This window comes from Onychomys torridus, chromosome 8 (genome assembly GCF_903995425.1).
Source record: "Onychomys torridus chromosome 8, mOncTor1.1, whole genome shotgun sequence".
Lineage (NCBI taxonomy): Eukaryota > Metazoa > Chordata > Mammalia > Rodentia > Cricetidae > Onychomys > Onychomys torridus.
In genome coordinates this window covers 6,536,990-6,557,503 of record NC_050450.1, presented here as the reverse complement: position 1 = coordinate 6,557,503, position 20,514 = coordinate 6,536,990, and the positions used below count along the sequence as shown (strand labels likewise).

At 41.2% G+C, this 20,514-nt stretch overlaps 1 protein-coding gene across 3 annotated transcripts in view; it reads right to left on the bottom strand.

Moving 5' to 3' along the window:
• The window catches only part of Parn (poly(A)-specific ribonuclease), a 171,909-nt gene that overhangs the window by 97,892 nt on the left and 53,503 nt on the right, over nucleotides 1–20,514 (bottom strand). For all 3 annotated transcript variants that reach the window (XM_036197933.1, XM_036197934.1, XM_036197932.1), the window contains 3 exons: nucleotides 19,481–19,536; nucleotides 18,415–18,501; nucleotides 12,361–12,435 (listed from right to left, as the gene is read on the bottom strand). In XM_036197933.1, coding sequence (XP_036053826.1) covers nucleotides 12,361–12,435; nucleotides 18,415–18,501; nucleotides 19,481–19,536 — 218 coding nt within the window. The remainder of the gene's footprint in view (nucleotides 1–12,360; nucleotides 12,436–18,414; nucleotides 18,502–19,480; nucleotides 19,537–20,514) is intronic.

The window sequence follows — 20,514 nt, the reverse complement described above, 5'->3', positions numbered from 1 at the left end:
CTTTGTGAGTTCGAGGCCAGGGCTACAAAGTGCGTTCCAGGAAAGTCACAAAGCTACACAGAGAAACTCTGTCAAAAAAAAAAAAAAAAAAAAAAAAAAAAAGCTCTCTGAACAGATGAAGATAGGTTTCTTCTGTATCCCAGAATTTAATCAATATTTATATGTATAAATCAGCTGTTATTTGGCTTTAAAGGGTTCATTGGGAAAAATCTTTACTATTTTCTACAGAGAAAATATTTTTCCAGTTTCAAATAACTATGGACTTTGGAATTTATGTTAAAAAAAAATTTAGGGACTGGAGAGGTGGCTCAGAGGTTAAAAGCACTGACTGCTCTTCCAGAGGTCCTTTTCAATTCCCAGCAACCACATGGTGGCTCACAACCATCTGTAATGAGATCTGACACATAAATAAAAACTCTTTAAAAAAAAAATTTAAGTGGAAAATGCTGAAGGACCACTGAACTTGATGTTACATTTACATATCTGTATCTGTATAAAATAATGATTATGTTTGTTTAAAAAGGTGAAGTGATTTTCTTCACTGTACACAAACTCCTTTATTACAAACAAATATTTGTGCTTCTTTAAAAAAATAAAAGCAAAAGGAGAAAGTAAACTAAGTGTTTAGTAAGAAATTATCAACAGCCAGGCACACTGGCCCAGACTTTTAATACCTGAGGCAGGTATATCTGTATGAGTTCCAGGCCAGCCAAGGTAACATAGTTAGATTCTGTCTCAACAACAAAACAAAACAACAAAAAGTAAATTATTCAACTAAACACAGTGATAATGTCAAGTCTTATTTACAAACATGAAACACTGCTGAATACAAAGAACATTTAAAAAATATACATCCATCTAATTATTACAGTTAGAATTTGTCGATTGCAGGGCTGGGATGTAGCTTCATCAGTAGAGTACTTGCTAACACAAACAAGGCTCTGTGTCTATCCCTAGTACACAACCACGAGACACAGTGGCATTTGCTGAGATAGAGGTAGAAGATCACAAGTTATAGAGTCATCCTTGACTCCATTCCAAGTTTGAGGACAACCTTAGATCCATAAGACTATGTCTCACAATACAAATAAGTAAAATTACATAATAAATAAGCAAAGGGTAAGATATTATACACATAACCCTTATTTAGATATCACATGCAGTGACTGAAGGGAAACTCGCTATCTGATACCATGTTTCTAACTGAGGGGAACTGGGCAGCTTTGGCTTTGCTTTTTTATGTAGTCTTAACTGTTTCCATGAATAAATAAACAATGACATTTTGTGAGGACAAGGATCTGAAGGTGTTATTTGGACAGATCATCCATTCAACACAAGCAAAGCCCAGGGACCACAAAGGATATGGGAAGCAAATATGCTGCTTTGTTTCAGATCATCACCACAAACTTAGAGACTACATTTCTTCAGAATGAAAATGATCAAAGATCTAGACAAAGACTGAGGTACAGATGCTTACTAAAGTGCTAATTTAATATAGAATAACTTAAGCATCCAAGAGAGAGTGGCTAAGTAAATTATTTCCATATATAATGAAACAAATATAACACACCCATCCAAAGAAATTTCTATGAAAACAAAAACAGCAACAGCATAAGAAATGCCTATGACACATTAGAAAAGTAAATTCAAGGGCTGGTGAGATGGTTCCAAAAGTAAAGGAACTTGCCACACAAACCTGGCAACCTAAGTTTGAACTCCAGAACCTACTCAAGACTACAGTAAACAGAGAATTTGTTCCATGAACTTGTCCTCTGACCTACACATGCACATGTACACATCTAAAGATCATGCACATACACGATGCATACAATAAATGCCATGTGTGGTGATAGTTTATTTGTACTGAAATGTGGTAATATTTTATTTGTATGTTAATAAATGAAGTTTGCCTGGAGATCAGAGGAAATAGCAAGCCATTTTAAGTAAACACAAAAGTCAGGCAGTGGTAGCACACGCCCTTAATCCTATCACTTAGGAGTGTGTGTGTGTGTGTGTGTGTGTGTGTGTGTGTGTGTGTGTGTGTGTTTCAAGGCCATACTAGGGAACAGAGCCAATCATGGTGACACACACCTTTAATCCCAGTACCAACCATAGAGACCTGGAGGTCTGTACAGAGAGACAGTGACAAGGAAGTGAAGTAGCTGGGCTAAGACAGCCAATGAGAGGACAGAACAGCAAGGCAATAAAGGCATGGGTAAGACAGGAAGTAGCTCACATTTGGAAGCTGCAGAGCTGGTGAGGTAAGGTTGGCTGGTGACTATTCCTATTTCCCCGATCTCTAGGGCTTTTTTACTCCCATATTTGGCTCTGTGTTTTTTATTTAATAAGACCATTGAGAAATTCATCTATACCGTGGCATAATGCAGCAGATGGCAATTAATATTCAAGATGTCAGCCAGGTGGCAGTGGCACATGCCTTTAATCCCAGCACTGGGGAGGCAGAGCCAGGCGGATCTCTGTGAGTTCCAGGCCAACCTGGACTACAGAGTGAGTTCCAGGAAAGGCGCAAAGCTACACAGAGAAACCCTGTCTCGAAAAGCCAATATATATATATATATATATATATATATATATATATATATATATATATATATATATATATATTTTTTTTTTTTTTCCCCCAAGGTGTCAACCCACCAGATGAATAATTCTCTGATGGGAGAAATTTGTTCAAGCAAGTCTTACAAGGCCACAGACTCTGGTATATTGTTTGCTTCTATCTGTAATTTCTCATGTGCTATTACCATTTTCTCCTAAACAGCTGTGGGAACTCCCCACTACCTGTACTGTAATGTGTCTATCCCATGATTACATCTCAATCCTATGGGCATTTATTGCTGTGGACTGTCTAGAAGATGCCTCCTCATCAAACTATACAGTCCATTTGATATATATAATGTTAACTTACACAGAGTTGGATGAATAAATATGAATACAAAGAATTACTACATGAGTCAGAAACTGTAAGTCTGGTTGACATAAGAAAACAGTTGCATCCCCCTAGCTCTAAGATATCTGTATACCATTAGCTCATTTAATGCTTCAAAGTAACTTTAGATTAGGACCAAGTGCCTTGCTAATTTTTTTTTTAATAAACAGTTCATCTCTTAGTTCACAAGGACATACTGAGCTGTCTGGCTAGGTCATAAATACAAAAAAAGCACAATTATTACTAGCTGGTAAATGATTTAATCCTTGCACACATTTCTGACCTCAATTTGTGAAAATATATTCTGACTGTCTAGGCTACAGACAGTAACTTGACTCTGTAGCCCCTAATGAGGGCTGCAGGTATTCTTAGACAATCAGAAGTTACACAGAGGATAGGAAAATATATTTCAAGATTTAAAATGCTTTTTATGTCACTGTGCCTTGGAAAAAATGTCAAGTGGGCCTATATTAGGAGATTTAAGGTAAACTGAGTTCCAACCAAAGCATTTAAGACACAGCTCTCTTTCTGTAAAAAACCTGGCATTTCTGTTAATCACAAAATGCTAGTTTAAAAATGTTACTACACTTAGAAATATAGAATGCATGCACAAATTCCTTCTTTTTCTCAGACTCCTCAATAGCTTAGTTTTATAAAGCTATCTCTCTAAATAGATGACAACTGGTTCTTTTTTGCAGCTGCAGCTGTGAGATGACAGCTCCAGCAACTAGAGAACTAAGATTTATTACATGTGTATTGTCAGGATGGCTCTGTTTCTTATTATTTTCTGAAATGTGGCCTTACAGTGTAACTCCTATGTTCAACATGAAAGTTTCTGTTGGGTATATACAGCTATAAGAACAAAGGAGGGAAGCCACCATGAGAAAAGGGAGACACATGAGACAATAAAGAAAGACACCATCAGAATGCCTCTGAGTTTCTCCCTAGTCACTAAAAATTCCTCAGATAGAAAAAGTTTATAATTTTGCAACTCTGGGCATTCTCTTTAAGCCCTGGTGCAGCCTGGGGCTGGTTCCCTGTGACTGCAATAAATAATAATACATAAAATCTAAAAATACATAAAATAACAAAGTGAGTTTAGGCTGAGGGTGAGGTTCAGTGCTGAGGGCCCAGGTGTCATCCCCACCATCATCAGAACAAACACCACCAAAAAGACTCAAAACCCACACTCAAAGTCAAAATCCAGTTAGTATTTAAAGTGCTATGAAAACGCTGAGCCAGGTATAGCAGCACGTCCCTGCAATCAAGGCATTCTGAGGGTAAGGCAGGAGGGGAATCTCTGAGTTCTGGGATAGCCTGGGCTACATTGACTGTCTCAAAAAAGAAAGATGCTGTTTACAGTGGGTGACAGCCAATGCAGAGACTCATAGCTAGTCAAAGTGCTTCTTGAGGGCACATCTCTGATGATGAGGTCAAAAGAAAGAAAGGGCCAGAGAATGGGGGGCTGCTGTGAAGTGTTTTCTAGAGGTGGCATGGCATTGCGCTCATGAACTCTCAGAAGCTGTGGCTGTGAGGAGAGAGAGGACAGGGAGGGGAATGATGACCGGGGACAACACCAACTCCTGAACTGAGTTCAGTCAACATTCTAAAACCAATCAAGAAAAGCCTTGGGAGGCAACTAGCAGTGAATGGCAGCTGGGAGATGGGAAGCCATTTTCTTCAGGTGTGACCACTGGCAAGGTGCCCAAGTACCAGTAAGTAAGCCCCCACCCAGGCTCATGAAAGCAACCCTAACACACACACAGAATAAAATGAGAGGAGAGGTTCGACAGGAGCGAGAAGACAATGTCAGAGGGCAGTAGAGGTGCAAACAACATATAAAAAAGAAGAAGAAGAAGAAGAAGAAGAAGAAGAAGAAGAAGAAGAAGAAGAAGAAGAAGAAGAAGAAGAAGAAGGAGAAGAAGAAGAAGAAGAAGGAGAAGAAGAAGAAGAAGAAGAAAAAAAGAAATGGTCAAAGAATAATAAAGTATATTTAACAAAAATTTAAAATAAATATTTATTTAAAAGCAGGAAGAGGCTGGATATGGTGGCACATGCCTTTAAAGAAAAGGAAAGGGGCTGAAGATGGCTGAGGTTAAAAGCACTAGCTGTTCTTCTGGAGGTCCCAAGTCCAATTCCCAGGAACCACAAGGTGGCTTACAACTACCTATACTGAGATCTGGTGGCCTCTTCTGGAGTGCACACAGAACACTGTATACATAATAAATAAATCTTAAAAAGAAAGGAAGGAAGGAAGGAAGGAAGGAAGGAAGGAAGGAAGGAAGGAAGGAAGGAGGAGCTGTGGCTGGTTAAGATTTACTTATTTTAAAACAGCCTGGTACTGGTATAAAAACCGACATACGGACCGATGGAATCGAAATGAAGACCCTGACATTAATCCACACACATATGAACACCTGATTTTTGACAAAGAAGCCAAAACTATACAATAGAAAAAAGAAAGTATCTTCAACAAATGGTGCTGGCATAACTGGATGTCAATAATTACAAATAGGTCCATATCTGTCACCATTCACAAAACTCAAGTCCAAGTGGATCAAAGAACTCAACATAAATCCTGTTACACTAAACTTAATAGAAGAGAAAGTAGGAAGTACTCTTGAACGCATTGGCACCGGAGATCACTTCCTAAATATAACACCAATAGCACAAACACTGAGCACAACAATTAATAAATGGGACCTTTTGAAACTGAGAAGTTTTTGTAGGGCAAAAGACATGGTCAATAAGCCAAAAAGACAACCTACAGAATGGGAAAAGACCTTCACTAACCACACATCTGACGGAGGACTGATCTCCAAAGTATATAAAGAACTCAAGAAACTAGACATCAAAATACCAAACAATGTCCAGAACTTGAGGCCAGACATGACAGACATTCTGTGGCCAGATGCTAAGGTAGTTTATATCACAGATGGGAGCAGCTCCCTGCAGAACAGAATCAGGAATGCAGGTGCTGCAGTGGTAAGCCTTGACTCCAACAAAAGGGCCTCAGAAAAGAGAGTTACAGAAAAAGGGTTACTCATGACAAGAAAAAAAATAAATAAAAATAAATCATTCACTGCCCAGGGGACTTTTATGGGATGTTTTTCTGTATGCTGTGAATATGTGTTGCTCTGATTGGTTGATAAATAAAGCTGTTTGGCCTATGGCAAGGTGACTTAGAGGCAGACAGGAAATCCAGGAGAGAGATGGAGAAAAAAGGTAGAGGCAGAGGAAACACCATCCCACCATCCAGGAAGCAGCATGTAATGGCACACAGGTAAAGCCACGGAACACATGGTGACATATAGATTAATAGAAATGGGCTGAGTAATGGGTTGGGGATTTAGCTCAGTGGTAGAGCACTTGCCTAGCAAGGCCCTGGGTTCGGTCCTTAGCTCCAGACCAAAAAAAAAAAGGGCTGAGTAGTTATAAGAGATAGCTAGCAAGAAAATTGAGCCATAGGCCATGGCCATGCAATTCAGAATTGATATAAGCCTCTATGTGTTTACTTGGGTCTGAGCAGCTATAGGACCGGGCAGGACACAGGAAAACTTCCAGCTACAGGGAACCAAAAAGGGTCAGCTGACAGGGCCCAGGGACTGGCTGACAAGGCTGCTAAGGAGGCCGCACTGGGTACAAACACTACTGCCCTGTAAGCCATGGTCCTGCCAGAACTTCCTCTGGCCCCTCATTATAGCTCAGAAGATAGCAGGGACCAGGGAAGAATGTCAAGGACTTTATTGAAAGGATGGGTGGCTTCACACATCAGATGGTTGCATAGCCCTTCCCTCAGATTTTGTCAAACAACTTATTCATTAGATATACCAGAATACCCACTTAGGACACAGGAAGCCTAAAGAACGGTTGAGAAATCTACCTGGGACCCCTACTGGATGAAATGATTTCTCACTGTCCCACTTGTAAGGGCAGTAAATCTCTTAACTATGGGACAAATGACCCCAGGGACCAGGCTACATGGACGAAGGCCAGGTGCCAAATGGGAGATAGACTATACAGAAGTCAAACCGGATCTGTACAGGTATAAATATCTCCTAATCTGTGTAGATACATTTTCAGGTTGGGAAAAAGCATTTCCCACCAAGAAAGAAATAACATAGTAGCCAAGAAGTTGTTGGAGATCATTTCCAGATATGGACTGCCTACACTATTAGGATCTGACAATGGACCTGCCTTCATCTCTCAGGTAACACAGTCACTTGTTAAAACTGTAGGGACAGATTAGAAACTCCATTGTGCATACCATTCCCAGAGTTCAGGATAGACAGATCGAATGAATTAGACTTTAAAAGAGACCTTAACTAAATTAACACTAGAAACTGGTGGTGACTGGGTGGCCCTCCTTCCCTATGCCTTATATAGGCAAGAAATACCCCCTATACCCAGGGCATCACTTCCTTCAAGATAAGTTATGGGAGGCTCCCTCCCCTTCTGCCTAACTTCCCATCTGAGATTCTTGCAGAATTCAACCACCAAACATTTCTGCAATCCCTGCAGGCCCTACATAGGGTCTAGAAGCAGATCTTCCCAGATATATGCGACCTCTATGAATTGGCTCCCCATCCTAATCCTTATTGCTTTGAACCAGATGATGAAGTCTGGATTAAGAGACATAAACACAAGACCATTAAGTCTCACTGGAAAGGTTTGCACACGGTAATCCTGACCATGCCCACACTGTGAAAGTCAACAGAATAAACCTGGCTACATCACTCCACATCAAGCCTGCAGAACAAGAGATGACCCAGCAGCTGCACCAATGTCGAGACAGACTACCCAATGAACCCTAGATGAGGAAAATATAAAGTTCAACAATACCCAAGAGATCCACTAAAGCTTAGGTTCCACAAACTTTCACTCTATTAACTCTTATAACTTTAACTCTGGCCAAGGTACTTTGTTTCCTGATCTGGTCTTTGACTCATGAACACTAGCTGATGGGACTTGGGACCCCATGGGCCATATAAGGAGATGCCAATACCCAGCCCAATGCAGTGTATTGAGAGAAACTCCCTTCTATATCTGCTCTGGAGGAAGGAGATCCAGGTCACAACAGACTATGTGTGGAGGGTCAGGGTCATACTTCTGTGCAAACTGGGGCTGTAAGCCAACAGGAACTGTCTCCTGGACACCACCAATAAGAGATGACCTTACACAGTCAAAAAGGAGCATGAATTAAACTCACAAGTACAGAGATACGACTACAGCCTAAACTCTATGCAAATAGTCTTTAGCAACTATGGTCCTTTTTGACTGTAACCCCATTACAGTCCACCTCACCCTCAAGGAAAGAAAAACCTGGAATGGGGAACAGGAAAGGCCTGGGGACTATGGCTTTATGTACCTGGATATGATTATGGGGTATGATTCACAATTCAACTCATCACCAGGCAGGTCCAGTTCATACAGGGGGTGCCACTGGGCCCAAACTCAGCCTTGTCACCCATTAAGGTACCCTCCCAGAAATTTGAGCCCACTGCAAAGATTACCCAAACCCTGGGGCCCAAGACAATTTGGTCACAGCCTATGACTATAGACGAGGAGCTACAGCCTAGGATGGGCCCTTGGGACCTCCACTGGGCCACATATCAGGTACTAAATGGTTCTGGGCCCAAGCTCACCATGAATGTCAGCTCTGCTTAGATATAAAGCCACCCTACTCTGAAGGTATAGCCACTCCTGGAAACTATACTTCTACTCAGAGCAAGGCTTGCTGCTGGCAACACCCAGGTAATGGCAGGTTAACCCTTGGACTAGTTAAAGAAAATGGGTTTTGTGTTGCAAAAGAAACATGGTCAGGTCCATACGCTCATAGGCACTTATGTAATATCACCCAGGAGGTCCCAAATGAAGAAACTTACGTTGTACACCCCTCTCCCACAACAACACCTGGTGGGCATGCTCTAACCCTGTGCATCCACATCCAAGCTCTCAGCCGCACTGATGGGTTCTGTGTGCTGGTCCAACTTGTCCCCAAAATCTTTTACTAATCAGATGAAGAAATAAAACAGCAAACTGTCCCTGCTCCCAGTCACTCAAACTAAATGAGCTGCCACTGCTGTGGTCCTGGTGCCAACCTTGTTAGGACTCGGCATTGCTGGTATGGCAGAGGATACGGCAATCATAAAGCTTTTTTTGTTTTGTTTTGTTTTGTTTTGTTTCGTTTTGTTTTTTGAGACAAGATTTCTCTGTGTAGCTTTGGAGCCTGTCCTGGAACGAGCTTTGTAGTCCAGGCTGGCCTTGAACTCACAGAGATCTGCCTGCCTCTGCCTCCCAAGTGCTGGGATTAAAGGCGTACGCTACCACCACCCAGCAATTATAAAGCTTTAAGTATGGCTATTGATGCCGACATAAATGAGTTAGAAAAGTTCATGTCACACTTAGAAGCTTCCCTAATGTCCTTGGCCAAAGTTAGCCTCCAAACCGAGCGAGGATTAGATCTCTTGTTCCCACAACAAGGGCGACTATGCCTAGCATTGGAAAAACAATGTTTTTATGCTAACCACTTGGGAGTCATAAAAGAATCTCTGTCTCTCAGTAGAAAAAATTATACAAAAGAGAAAAACAAAAGACTCAAGATAAAAATTGGTTCCAATCCTTATTCTCTTGGTCACCATGGGCCATCACCCTCATCTCAGCCCTAATGGGACCCCTAATTCTCTTCCTGCTTGCATTAATTTGTGGTCCTTGTATAACCAATGCTCTGGTATGGTTTGTTAATGGTAGAATTTCCACCATACAACTCATGGTTCTCAAGTCCCAGTAATCTCCATGGACCAATGTGATATGCAGCTAACTCAAAGATTAGAGTAATTATCTACTCAAGGAGGAGGAAATGAAGGGACCAGAATGTGATTCTATCTTAGACACAGAACAACTCTATTGTAGAAAATTACCTAAGCCTGAGTCTAGGAAGTCCCTCAGCCAAGTTTAGCCAATCAGCTAAACAGTTCCAAACCTGGCCTTATAAGGCTGAGAGACCCAAAGTCACAGACTATGGTTGTTACTGACCATATATGACTAAAAAGCTCACAATGGTGAAATGGTTACCAGCCCCATCCAATCAACATGTGCCCCCATGTAACTGCTCCTTGACTGCCCAATTAGAACAGAGATTAGCTCAACATACTTAGAATTCCCCCAGTTCACTTTAAAAGGGGCTACATGCCTTTGTCCTGGGTCGACACTTCTGCATGCTCACTATTTCTGAAGAATAAACACTGTGTTTGCATACTCTTTGAGTCTGGGGTCTTCAGTAATTCTTGAACCCTTACAATTCAAAAAACTTTTCACCTTAAGACTGTATTTTTAGAAGCTGAAGATATGATGGCTCCATGGTTAAAAGAACAAGCTGCTCTTGCAGAGGACCCAGGGTCAAGTCTCAACACATACACTGTGGCTCACTAATACCTGAAACTCCATTCTCAGGGAACCCGATGCCCTCTTCTGGCCTCCAAAGGCACTAGGCCCATATGTGGTGCAGAGACTCACAAACAGGCAAAACACTCATATACATAAAAAGAAAGAAAAGAAAGAAATTGAATAAACAAATGCTAAATAAAAAAGGTAGTAGATTTTTTTAAGGGTCAATAAAAGATGTGGTGATCCATCTTTTCAGAATCCTATTTAAAGGCAAATGAAGTATCATTCACTTCACTTGTAAAAAGAACATTTGATAGGCAGGCGGTAGTGATGGCACTCCCTTTACCCAGCACTCAAGAGTCAGAGGCAGGCAGATCTCTGTGAGTTCAAGGCCAGGCTGGTCTACACAACGAATTCCAGGACAGCCAGGACTGTTTCACAGAGAAAACCTGTCTCAAAAAACAAAAAACCAAACAAACAAAAAGGTTTAGTGGCTGGAGACACCACAGCTAGCTAATCACAGACAAACAGGAAAAGTCAGTACAGGATGAACAGGCCAATGAGGATTCAGAGGCACTGCCCTCACCTCCCCTCTTCAATTTGTTTCAAAAAAACTCTCAAAGTTAGGTTGGGGATTTAGCCCTGGGTTTGATCCTAAACTTAAAAAAAAACAAAAAAACAAAAAAACTCAAAGTCTGTCTGCAACTTATTTTAGAAAAAGCACATCAGGAAAGGACTAGAATGGAGGCACGTGAGGAAACAGACCGAGTGCTTCGTCTAACACAGGGTTCTTAAATGCCTCACAGTGCAATCCCGTCTGCCTGAGAAACTATACGTAAGTATATAAAACAGATGAGCTGCAGAGATGGCTAAATGGTGAAAATTACTGCTGCTTTTCCAGGTTCCATTCCATGGTGGCTCACACAGGGACAGCCAGGACTACATTGAGAAACCCTATCTCAAAACCAAACAACACAAAAAGCTACTGCTTCACAGGATCCAACTTCAGTTCCATGGGATCCAATGTCCTCTTCTGGCCTCCACAGACATTAGGCACACATGTGGTGAACAGAAATACATGCCAGCAAAACACCCATACAAATAAAATAAAATAATAAAAATTTTAAATAGGTAGACTAATCAAGCATTTGCTAATAAGTCTTTAAGAAACTAAATTAAAACAATTCTTTGGTAGCCAGATGTGGTGGCACATCTTTAATCCCAGCACTTGAGAAGCAGAGGCAGGCAAATCTCCATAAATCCAAGGCCAGCCTGGTCCACATACTGAGACTCTGTATTTTAAAAAACAAAATAAAACAACAACAAAAAATGTAACAACATAACTCATTTTGGTATACATATAATTTTGTTATTTGTTAAGACAAAAGCAATTTATGTACTAATGAGATGAATGTGCTTATCTAATACAATACAACCTAAAGTTGTATTAATTAATTTGACAGGTGCTGAGGAATGACAACATGTGACCTCTTTTACTCCCATAATTAAACCATTGTGCTTCTGCATAGCAGAAAACTGTAAGTACATGAAAACACTGCAATTGGAACCTATGCTAATCTGGAATTTGAGGTGTTCCAGGCAGTTGACGAGGGTGGTGCATCACAGAGGGCATGTGCAGCATCAAACACACATGCTGTGTACTCAGAATGAAGGCTGGAGTGAAGCCATGGACAACATGGACAAGCACTCTCTCCAGTTCACTAGCATTTGATTTTACATTGTTTGGTCCTTGCATGCTCAGAAACCTTGCTCTAGTATCAAATTTCCAAACCCCACATTCAGTCACATGATACAACATGAGATCTTAAGCCACAGTTTAAGTATCTTTAGAATACTGAATCAAAAACACTTCTCTGTATGACATACTTACTAATTTTACTGACAAGCTCAAAAATTAACTGAGCAGCAATGCCAAGTGAACCAGCTGCTTGAAACCACAGCTTTCAAACTGAAGGTGAACCCCCACCTCATTCACACACAAAACAGATATCTGGGACACTAACCGATCTGTACTTGTTCAGGCTGGCTGAGAGAAACGAAGGCTGACGTGTCATCAATCCAGGATATCTGAATGTTACCTGTTAACAGAGAATTAAAAACAAAGTGAGCATCTGAGCATTTAGAGAATCACACAATAGACTCAGTCCAGCATATTCCAGTAGAGTCCAGACAGATGAAGTATTACTATAAGATTGGAAACCTCAGCACTGGTCAGCTTACTGAAAACTCTAGTCCACTACTTACTTCTGAGATGGCTTAATGCCTAAGAGCACTTGCTGTGCTAGCATGAAGTCCTAACTTCAAACCCCTAGCACCCACATAAAAAAAGCCAGGCCTGAGGGTTTGGGGATTTAGCTCAGTGGTAAAGCACTTGCCTAGCAAGCTCAAAGCCCTGGGTTCGATCCTCAGCTCAAAAAAAAAAGCCAGGCCTGTAACTCCAGCCCTTGGGGCGGGAAACAGCAGGATCTCAGAAGCCCATTGGCCAGCCTAGGACAGTTTCAGGTTCAGTGAGAGATCCTGTGCCACAGCAGGACACTCAACCTCCTCCACTGGACTCTCTAATGGTATATGAGGAGCATGTACCTCTGTGTGTGTGTGTGTGTGTGTGTGTGTGCGCGCGCGCGTGCCATAAAAACCTCAGTTTGATTCTAGCAGCCATGTAAAAAGGTAAGGACAGTTGAGTGTGCCTGTATGCCCAGAGCTAGAGAGGCAGAGACAGGTAAATCCCTGGAACTCTTGGGCCAGTAAGCATAGCAAAATCGGTGAGGTTTGGGTTCAGCGATAGACCATGCTTCAAAACACTAAGGTAGAGAGAGGGCCAGTGAGGTGACTTAGTGGGTAAATGCACTTGCTGCCAAGACCTGAGTTGGATCTCCCGGACCCAACTCTTATAAGTTATAAGAGAACCAACTCTTATAAGTTGTCCGCTGGCCTTCACATACATGCTATGGTATATGTTTGTCCATACACAATAAATATAATGTTTTAAATCTTAGAAAAATAGTAAAGTAGAGATTTAATTGAGGAAGATATCTGACATCAAGCTCTGGACTTTACACACGCGCGCACACACACACACACACACACACACACACACACACACGCATAAAACAGTGATAATAAATTTTAAAACTAAAAAAGAAAGAAGCGCCGGGCAGTGGTGGCGCATGCCTGTAATCCCAGCACTTGGGAGGCAGAGGCAGGCGGATCTCTGTGAGTTTGAGGCCAGCCTGGTCTACCAAGTGAGTTCCAGGAAAGGCGCAAAGCTACACAGAGAAACCCTGTCTCAAAAAAACAAACAAAAAAAAAGAAAGAAAGAAAGAAAGAAAGAAAGAAAGAAAGAAAGAAAGAAAGAAAGAAAGAAGCTTGGCTGCAAGGGCATGCCACAATTCTGTCCAGTCTTATGCCAGGATCAGAAGTTATCTTTGAAGGTCACTAACAAGACTCAAAGAACATATACAATCAAACTGTTATAACTACTTCATTTTACAGACTGCTAGTGTTTGGACATTTTGTCCCTGCCCCATGTTAACACTCAATCTCCATTATCAGGTATTCAGACATTGGAAACATAAAGGGAGAGAGTAAATGGAAGCATAATTGACTCAGAATACTTAGCAGTGTGCTGTGGATATCGCTCTGTGTAAATAAAGTTCTGATTGGCCAGTGGCCAGGCAGGAAGTATAGATGGGACAAGATAGAAGAGAATTCTGGGAAGTAGAAGACTGGAGAGAGACACTGCCAGCTGCCGCCATGAGAAGCAACGTGTAAAGACACCGGTAAGCCACAAGCCACGTGGCAAAGAATAGATTAACAGAAATGGGTTAATTTAAGATAGAAGAAGCAGATAACAAGAAGCCTGCCACAGCCATACAGTTTCTAAACAATGTAAGTTTCTGTGTGCTTACTTGGTTGGGTCTGAGAGACTGTGGGACTGGCGGGTGAGAGAGATTTGTCCTGACTGGGCCAGGCAGGAAAACTCTAACTACAGCAGTGGGGCCTTGAGGTGGCAGGATAAGTTAGCTCATCCAGGGCGGTGCCTCACAAGAACACTGCTGGCTGTACAAGAAGAGGGGTGCTTGTCAGATGCACACACAAGGACCTGTGCTCCTCTCTCATTCCAAGATGCTCTGTGCTGCCCGGGGATCCTAACAGCAAGAAGGCTGATGGACCCTTTTTCCTAATACACTAGCTGTGGTGAGCTTCCAACAGCAACCAAAGACTCAGACTGAATACGAATGTTGAACTTGAAGTTGAAGGGAATGTGATAAATAAACACTACAGACAAAAGTGAAATTCAGTGTTGAAATCAGGCCAGGAAACAAGCGTGGAGGACAAGGAAAAGAAGGATGCAGACAGGGAAAACTGCTGAGACAGCTCAGTGGATAAAGGAGCTTGCAGCCAAGCTTGACCTTTTCCAAAATCCATATGGTGGGAGGAGTGAGCTGATTCCTACAAGTTGTCTTCTGACTTCCACATGCAATCCATCACTGCATGCACGCACACATGCCTGTAATTTGAAAATTAAGAATTTGGAGAGAGAAAAACCAAGACAGGATGATAGGGAGGAACAGTAGGAAAAGTACCACACTGAAGCAAACAGTAAGTGAGCACAGAGAGGAACCCAGGGCCCGGAGTCTGCAGAGGAGAACCTGCACTTTGCATCACTGTCTTTGGGAATAGACAGAGCACCAGACTTCAAAAATGGGTTTACAGCACTGGAATTTAGCAATAATAATTCATTCCACTAAGACTTTCAAAGGCTGGGAATTTTAAAAAACCATTTAGTTCCACTATCAAAGTGAAAAACAAAACAGTACAAAATCTCTCACTTTGCAGCTTCTCAGTAAGACCACACACTGACTTCCCTGCCAGTAGGCTGGCCACCTCTCTGCCCAGTGGGTGCAGCTGCCTCTTTAAATAAGGAGTGCTGCCACACTGCTGAGCACCTTCCAGGGCCAGCCCCTTCCACCCTAGTATCATACCAAAGCCACAAAGATATTGATATCACTAGCACAATTACTGTTGTTTCTGATGAGAGAATGCTTGCCCAAGGTCGGTCACACAGTTAATGTTTGTTTTACTTACTAAAAACCATTGTAAAGAATTTGAAACACACACACACACACACACCAAGACTAACTAGATCCAAAGTCCATACCTCTCTATGATCTTTTTTTAAAACGGGGTTTCTCCATCTAGTCATGGCAGCTCTGGAGCTTGCTCTGTAGACTAGGCTGGCTTAGAACTCACAGAGATCCTCCTGTCTCTGCTCCACCACACCCACCCAGCTCAATGAATTTTTAGACATTTAGAAAAGCCATTGTAAAGCTGTGGTGCATCACACTGGGCTTTACATTTTTACCATCAAATATATTTTTATGGAATTATCCACCACCAAAAAACGAAAAATTCACGACAGAGATGGTTTTTTGTTTGTTTGTTTGTTTGTTTTCCTTTTTTCATTTTTGGTTTTTCGAGACAGGCTAGCCTCGAACTCACAAAGATCTGCCTGCCTCTGCCTCCTGAGTGCTGGGATTAAAGGCGTGCGCCACCACCGCCTGGCAGAGTTGTTTTATTTAACTAAACTGAAAAAAAAAAAAAAAAAAAAGCCTAGCTGCAGTGTTGTACTTAATTGCTTCCAGCCTGACTACATAAGATCAGAATTTAAATATATGAAAACAGCAGGCACTTCCAGAAGAGATGAGCCTGGGGCCACTGCCTTTCTCTATCTGCAGGTAAACTAAAAAGTGGAATAGGATTTCAAAGGTCAGAGACCATCAGCAAAGGAACTTTCTAGACACATGCCTGCTTTCACATAAAGTGTTCTGGGTTGTTTTAACTTAAGAGGTAATGTGTAGCATGAATTCTAATTGGTCTTAATAATAAAAATCCAGATGTGCTCATCATTTTGAAAAGTCAGGAAAGCTTAGAAAACAAAAAGACGGGGCTGGAGAGACGGTTAAGAGCACTGGCTGTTCTTCCAGAGGTCAATTCCCAGCAACCACATGGTGGCTCACAGCCATCTACAATAAGAGATCTGGTGCCCTCTTCTGGCCTGCAGGCTGAACACTCACTGTATACATAATAAATAAATAAATCTTTTAAAAAAAAAGAAAAGAAAAGAAAAAGACCATATGTAAAATACTCCGTGGCATGGTTGGAGAGATGGCTCTGCCATTAAGAGCACTGACTGTTCTTTCAAAGGACCTTGGTTCAATTCCCAGTACCCACATGGAGGCTCACAACTGTCTGTAACTGCAGTATCAGGGGATCCGATGCTCTCTTCTGACCTCCAGGGCACTGCATACACACGGTGCTAATACAGAAATGCAGACAAAAAAAACCATACAGATTTTTTAAATGAATAATAATAAAATACTCAGTGGTGAATGTTGAAGGCATCTTCCTTCACTTCCATCTGCTTTCTCTATGCTGTTTTTAAAAATAGTGTTAATTACGCAAGATCGTATTCCATATCCTCTTTTTAATCTAAGTATTAAAATACAGTTTGAAGCTGGGCAGTGATGGCACATGCCTTTAATCCCAACACTCAGGAGGCAGAGGCAGGTGGATCTCTGTGAGTTTGAGGCCAGCCTGGTCTACAGAGCGAGATCCAAAACAGGCAGCAAAACTACACAGAGAAATCCTGCCTTGAAAAAAATAAAAATAAATAGTTTAAATAATTTTTTTTATGTTTATACTTCTCCATATACACTTCAAGTATATTGTTTTTATTCATTACTGTGCCGAATGGTTTTATGCCAACATAAGCTAAAGTCATCTGAGGGAAGGGACCTCAATTAAGAAAAATGCCTTCATAAAACAGGGTTATACATAATCCTGTAGGGCATTTTCTTAATTAGTGATTGATGAGGAAGCAACAGCCTATTGTGTGTATGGCCATCCCTACGCTGGTGGTCCTAGGTTCTTATAAGAAGGCAGACTGAACAAGCCATGGGAGTTGAGCCAGTAAGCAACACTCTTCCATGGCCTCTGCATCAGCTCCTGCCTTCAGGTTCCTGCCCTGATTGAGATCCTATCCTGACTTCCTTCAGGGATGGACTACAATGTGGAAGTGTAAGCCAAATCAACTCTGTCCTCCCCAATATGCTTTCCAGTCATGGTGTTTCATTGTAGCAACAGAAACACTAACCAAGACAATTGCTATTATGTCTATGACAGAATATATACATGTGAAGGTCAGAGACAACTTGTGGAGTGGAGTCCACTTTAACATGGGTTCCAGGTATTAAACTCCCATCACCAAGCTTGCACAGCAAACACCAAGCCATCTCATCAGCCTGTGAATATTCTCTTAAATGTCTGCACAGTTAAATCTTCTGAGGATATACAAGTATTACTAGGCATCCTACTACTGGCCAGTTTTCTGCTTTCACTTTATTCCACAAAATAGAATTTACAGCTTCAATACTTCTTGTTAAAATAACAAACCTGTACATTTACAAACCCTGAGAGGTCTAACCACATGATCTGTGACCTAAGAATTAGGTTATCAAAGATTTAATCTGGATCTTAATATTGTCAATTTTTCGAAGTCTTTATTATTTATCACTTAGTAGTAAATGTTAACTGAGGTTTTGTTCACTTTCCTTATGGCAATGCTAGGGAAGGAATCCAGGGTCCTCTACCACTGAGTGCCATCTTTGCCCTTCAATGATACATACATAAATATTTTATTTTAATATACCTTACACACATATGGAGTCTTGGTCTGCTCACACATCTGTGTTTGTTGCTTCCAGTATTAATCTCATATAGAGACTGCTTATCAGTATAAAACAGACAGTCTCTCTGAATTTAATCTTAAAAATCATGTACCCAGATTTAGGTTTGTTTCCCTCATCAGCAGTAAGGCAGTCATAGTGATGATCTACCTAACTGTCAGCAAGGGTTACACATTGCACCTCAGATCACACTAGAACAAGGCCATGACTGGACTTAGAAACCCTTTACACCATCATCTCCTCCTGAGCATCTCTACAATAGCACAAAGGCAAACCTTCCAACACTTGTCACAGCCTTTCTCTACTCACCAAAGGCACTGAAGAGCTGGTAAAGGTCGCTAGTTTTCCACTCTTTGGGGAATGTCACGTGGAGAACATGATCACGTTTAGGCTGCACTACAAAAGTGGTAAAAGGACAACAGATGAGACATGATCTGAGCACTGGCGAGGAACCAGCTCAGTCACCAAGACACTTGCCACACAGGCATGAGGCCTGTGCCTGACCTCCAGGCCCCATAAAAAGGTAAACATGGAGGAGTATGCTCCAAGTGCCAGTACTGGGGAGGGGTAGACAGGAGTATCTGTCCCTGGGACTCTGGCCAATAGTCTATCCTAATCAGTGAGCTCCAGGTGGACACTGGGTCTCAAAGAACAAGGCAAACAGCTCCTGAGGAACAATAGCCAAGGCTGGCTTCCAGCAAGGGACCAGGAAAGTCAGTGATTTTCTGATTGCCTAAGCCCACAGAATGTAAGAATTCTAAGCATGCACTACCACACTTGGCAAGCATGGATTCTTTAATTAAACTAGCCTATACTACCTTGAAGAATTATCACAGATGTTTCATGGCTACCAAACAACTCCTAAGAGGATCAATATAAGTCTTACTACTATGTAGACACAGCTGACACAGACACAGTAATCCTGCCTCTTCTCCCAAGTGCTGGGATTCCAGATGTACATTTCCACACCCAGGCAAGAGCAGGCTGTTTTTACATGTCAGGTAACCCACAACAATTTCATTTTAAAAATTAACTTGCTAAATTTAAATATATGCGTAAATAACTAGAAAAAATAAATTTTAACAAATTACTGATATAGATAGCATTTAAATATGTATTGGAAATTATTCCACTTTGTGGAGGATGAAACTATGAACACATATTTTCCCAGGCTATGAGATATATTTATATAGCCTAGAAAAATGTAATGAAGGCCCAAGGGTCCCCTGAACTTTAAGTATGCAATCCCAACCAACCACAAACCACTACCCATGTTTAAGCAAAAAAGCTCTTTTGTCAGCACGTTTTTCCAGGTAACCCTTCCAGATCGCACTCTGACAACAAAGATGCAATGGGGAAATCAAAGTATACTCACAGTCTGGCCCTTCCAAGTTCAGATAGGGAATGTCCATGACCCTCATAAGAAATAACCTACCAAAAGAAAAACAAACAAACAAGCAGGTAACAAACTAATTTATTTAAAAAAAAAAAAAAAAAAGCATCTATTAAAATGTTAGCAGAAGCTACTTGTCACTGTGGCTTGGATAAGATGGCTTCCGTGGACTCCTGTTTAATTACATAGTCCTCTGCTGGTAGAAATGTTTGAGGAGTAAGAGCCATGGTCTTGTGGGAAGAAAGACTTATGCCATTACCCACGCATTCTCTCTGCTCCCTAAGTGCACATTCCCACCACTACGCCTCCTTTGTTCCGCCATCATGGACTCCAACACTCTGAAACCATCAGCCCAATTAAGTGCTTTCTTCTATAAGCTGCCTAGGTCATGGTGTTATTTTCTCACAGCAATAGAGAAATAACAAATGTGCTTATTCTATTTCTAAAAAAAAAAAAAAAAAAAAAAAAATTAGGCTTTGGGGATTTAGCTCAGTGGTAGAGTGCTTGCATAGCAAGCACAAGGCCCTAAGTTCAGTCCCCAGCTCTGGGGAAAATAAATAAATAAATAAAAAATAAAAATAAAAACATCTGTTTTGCTGGGCAGTGGTGGCGCACGCCTGTAATCCCAGCACTCAGGAGGCAGAAGCAGGTAGATCTCTGTGAGTTCGAGACCAGGCTGGTCTACACAGCTAGTCCAGGACAGCCTCCAAAGCTACAGAGAAACCCTGTCTCCAAAAAAACAAAAACAAACAAACAAAAAAAAAAATTAGGATTCTTAAAATTCCCTTCAGAGATTTTTTTTTCCTCTTGAGCTAAATATTTATAATAAAGATAAAAATACAAATTGTGGTATCTCCAACACCTACAACCATTCCAGGTACTCAGTAGTTCCTCAAAAAATACCAACTAGAATAATGAAATTTTTAATGAAAAGTTGAAAGAAAACCCTGTGTGGAACACTGTCCTACTAGTTAGTCCAAAGAAACAATGAGAAAATAAATACCAACATATGAAAA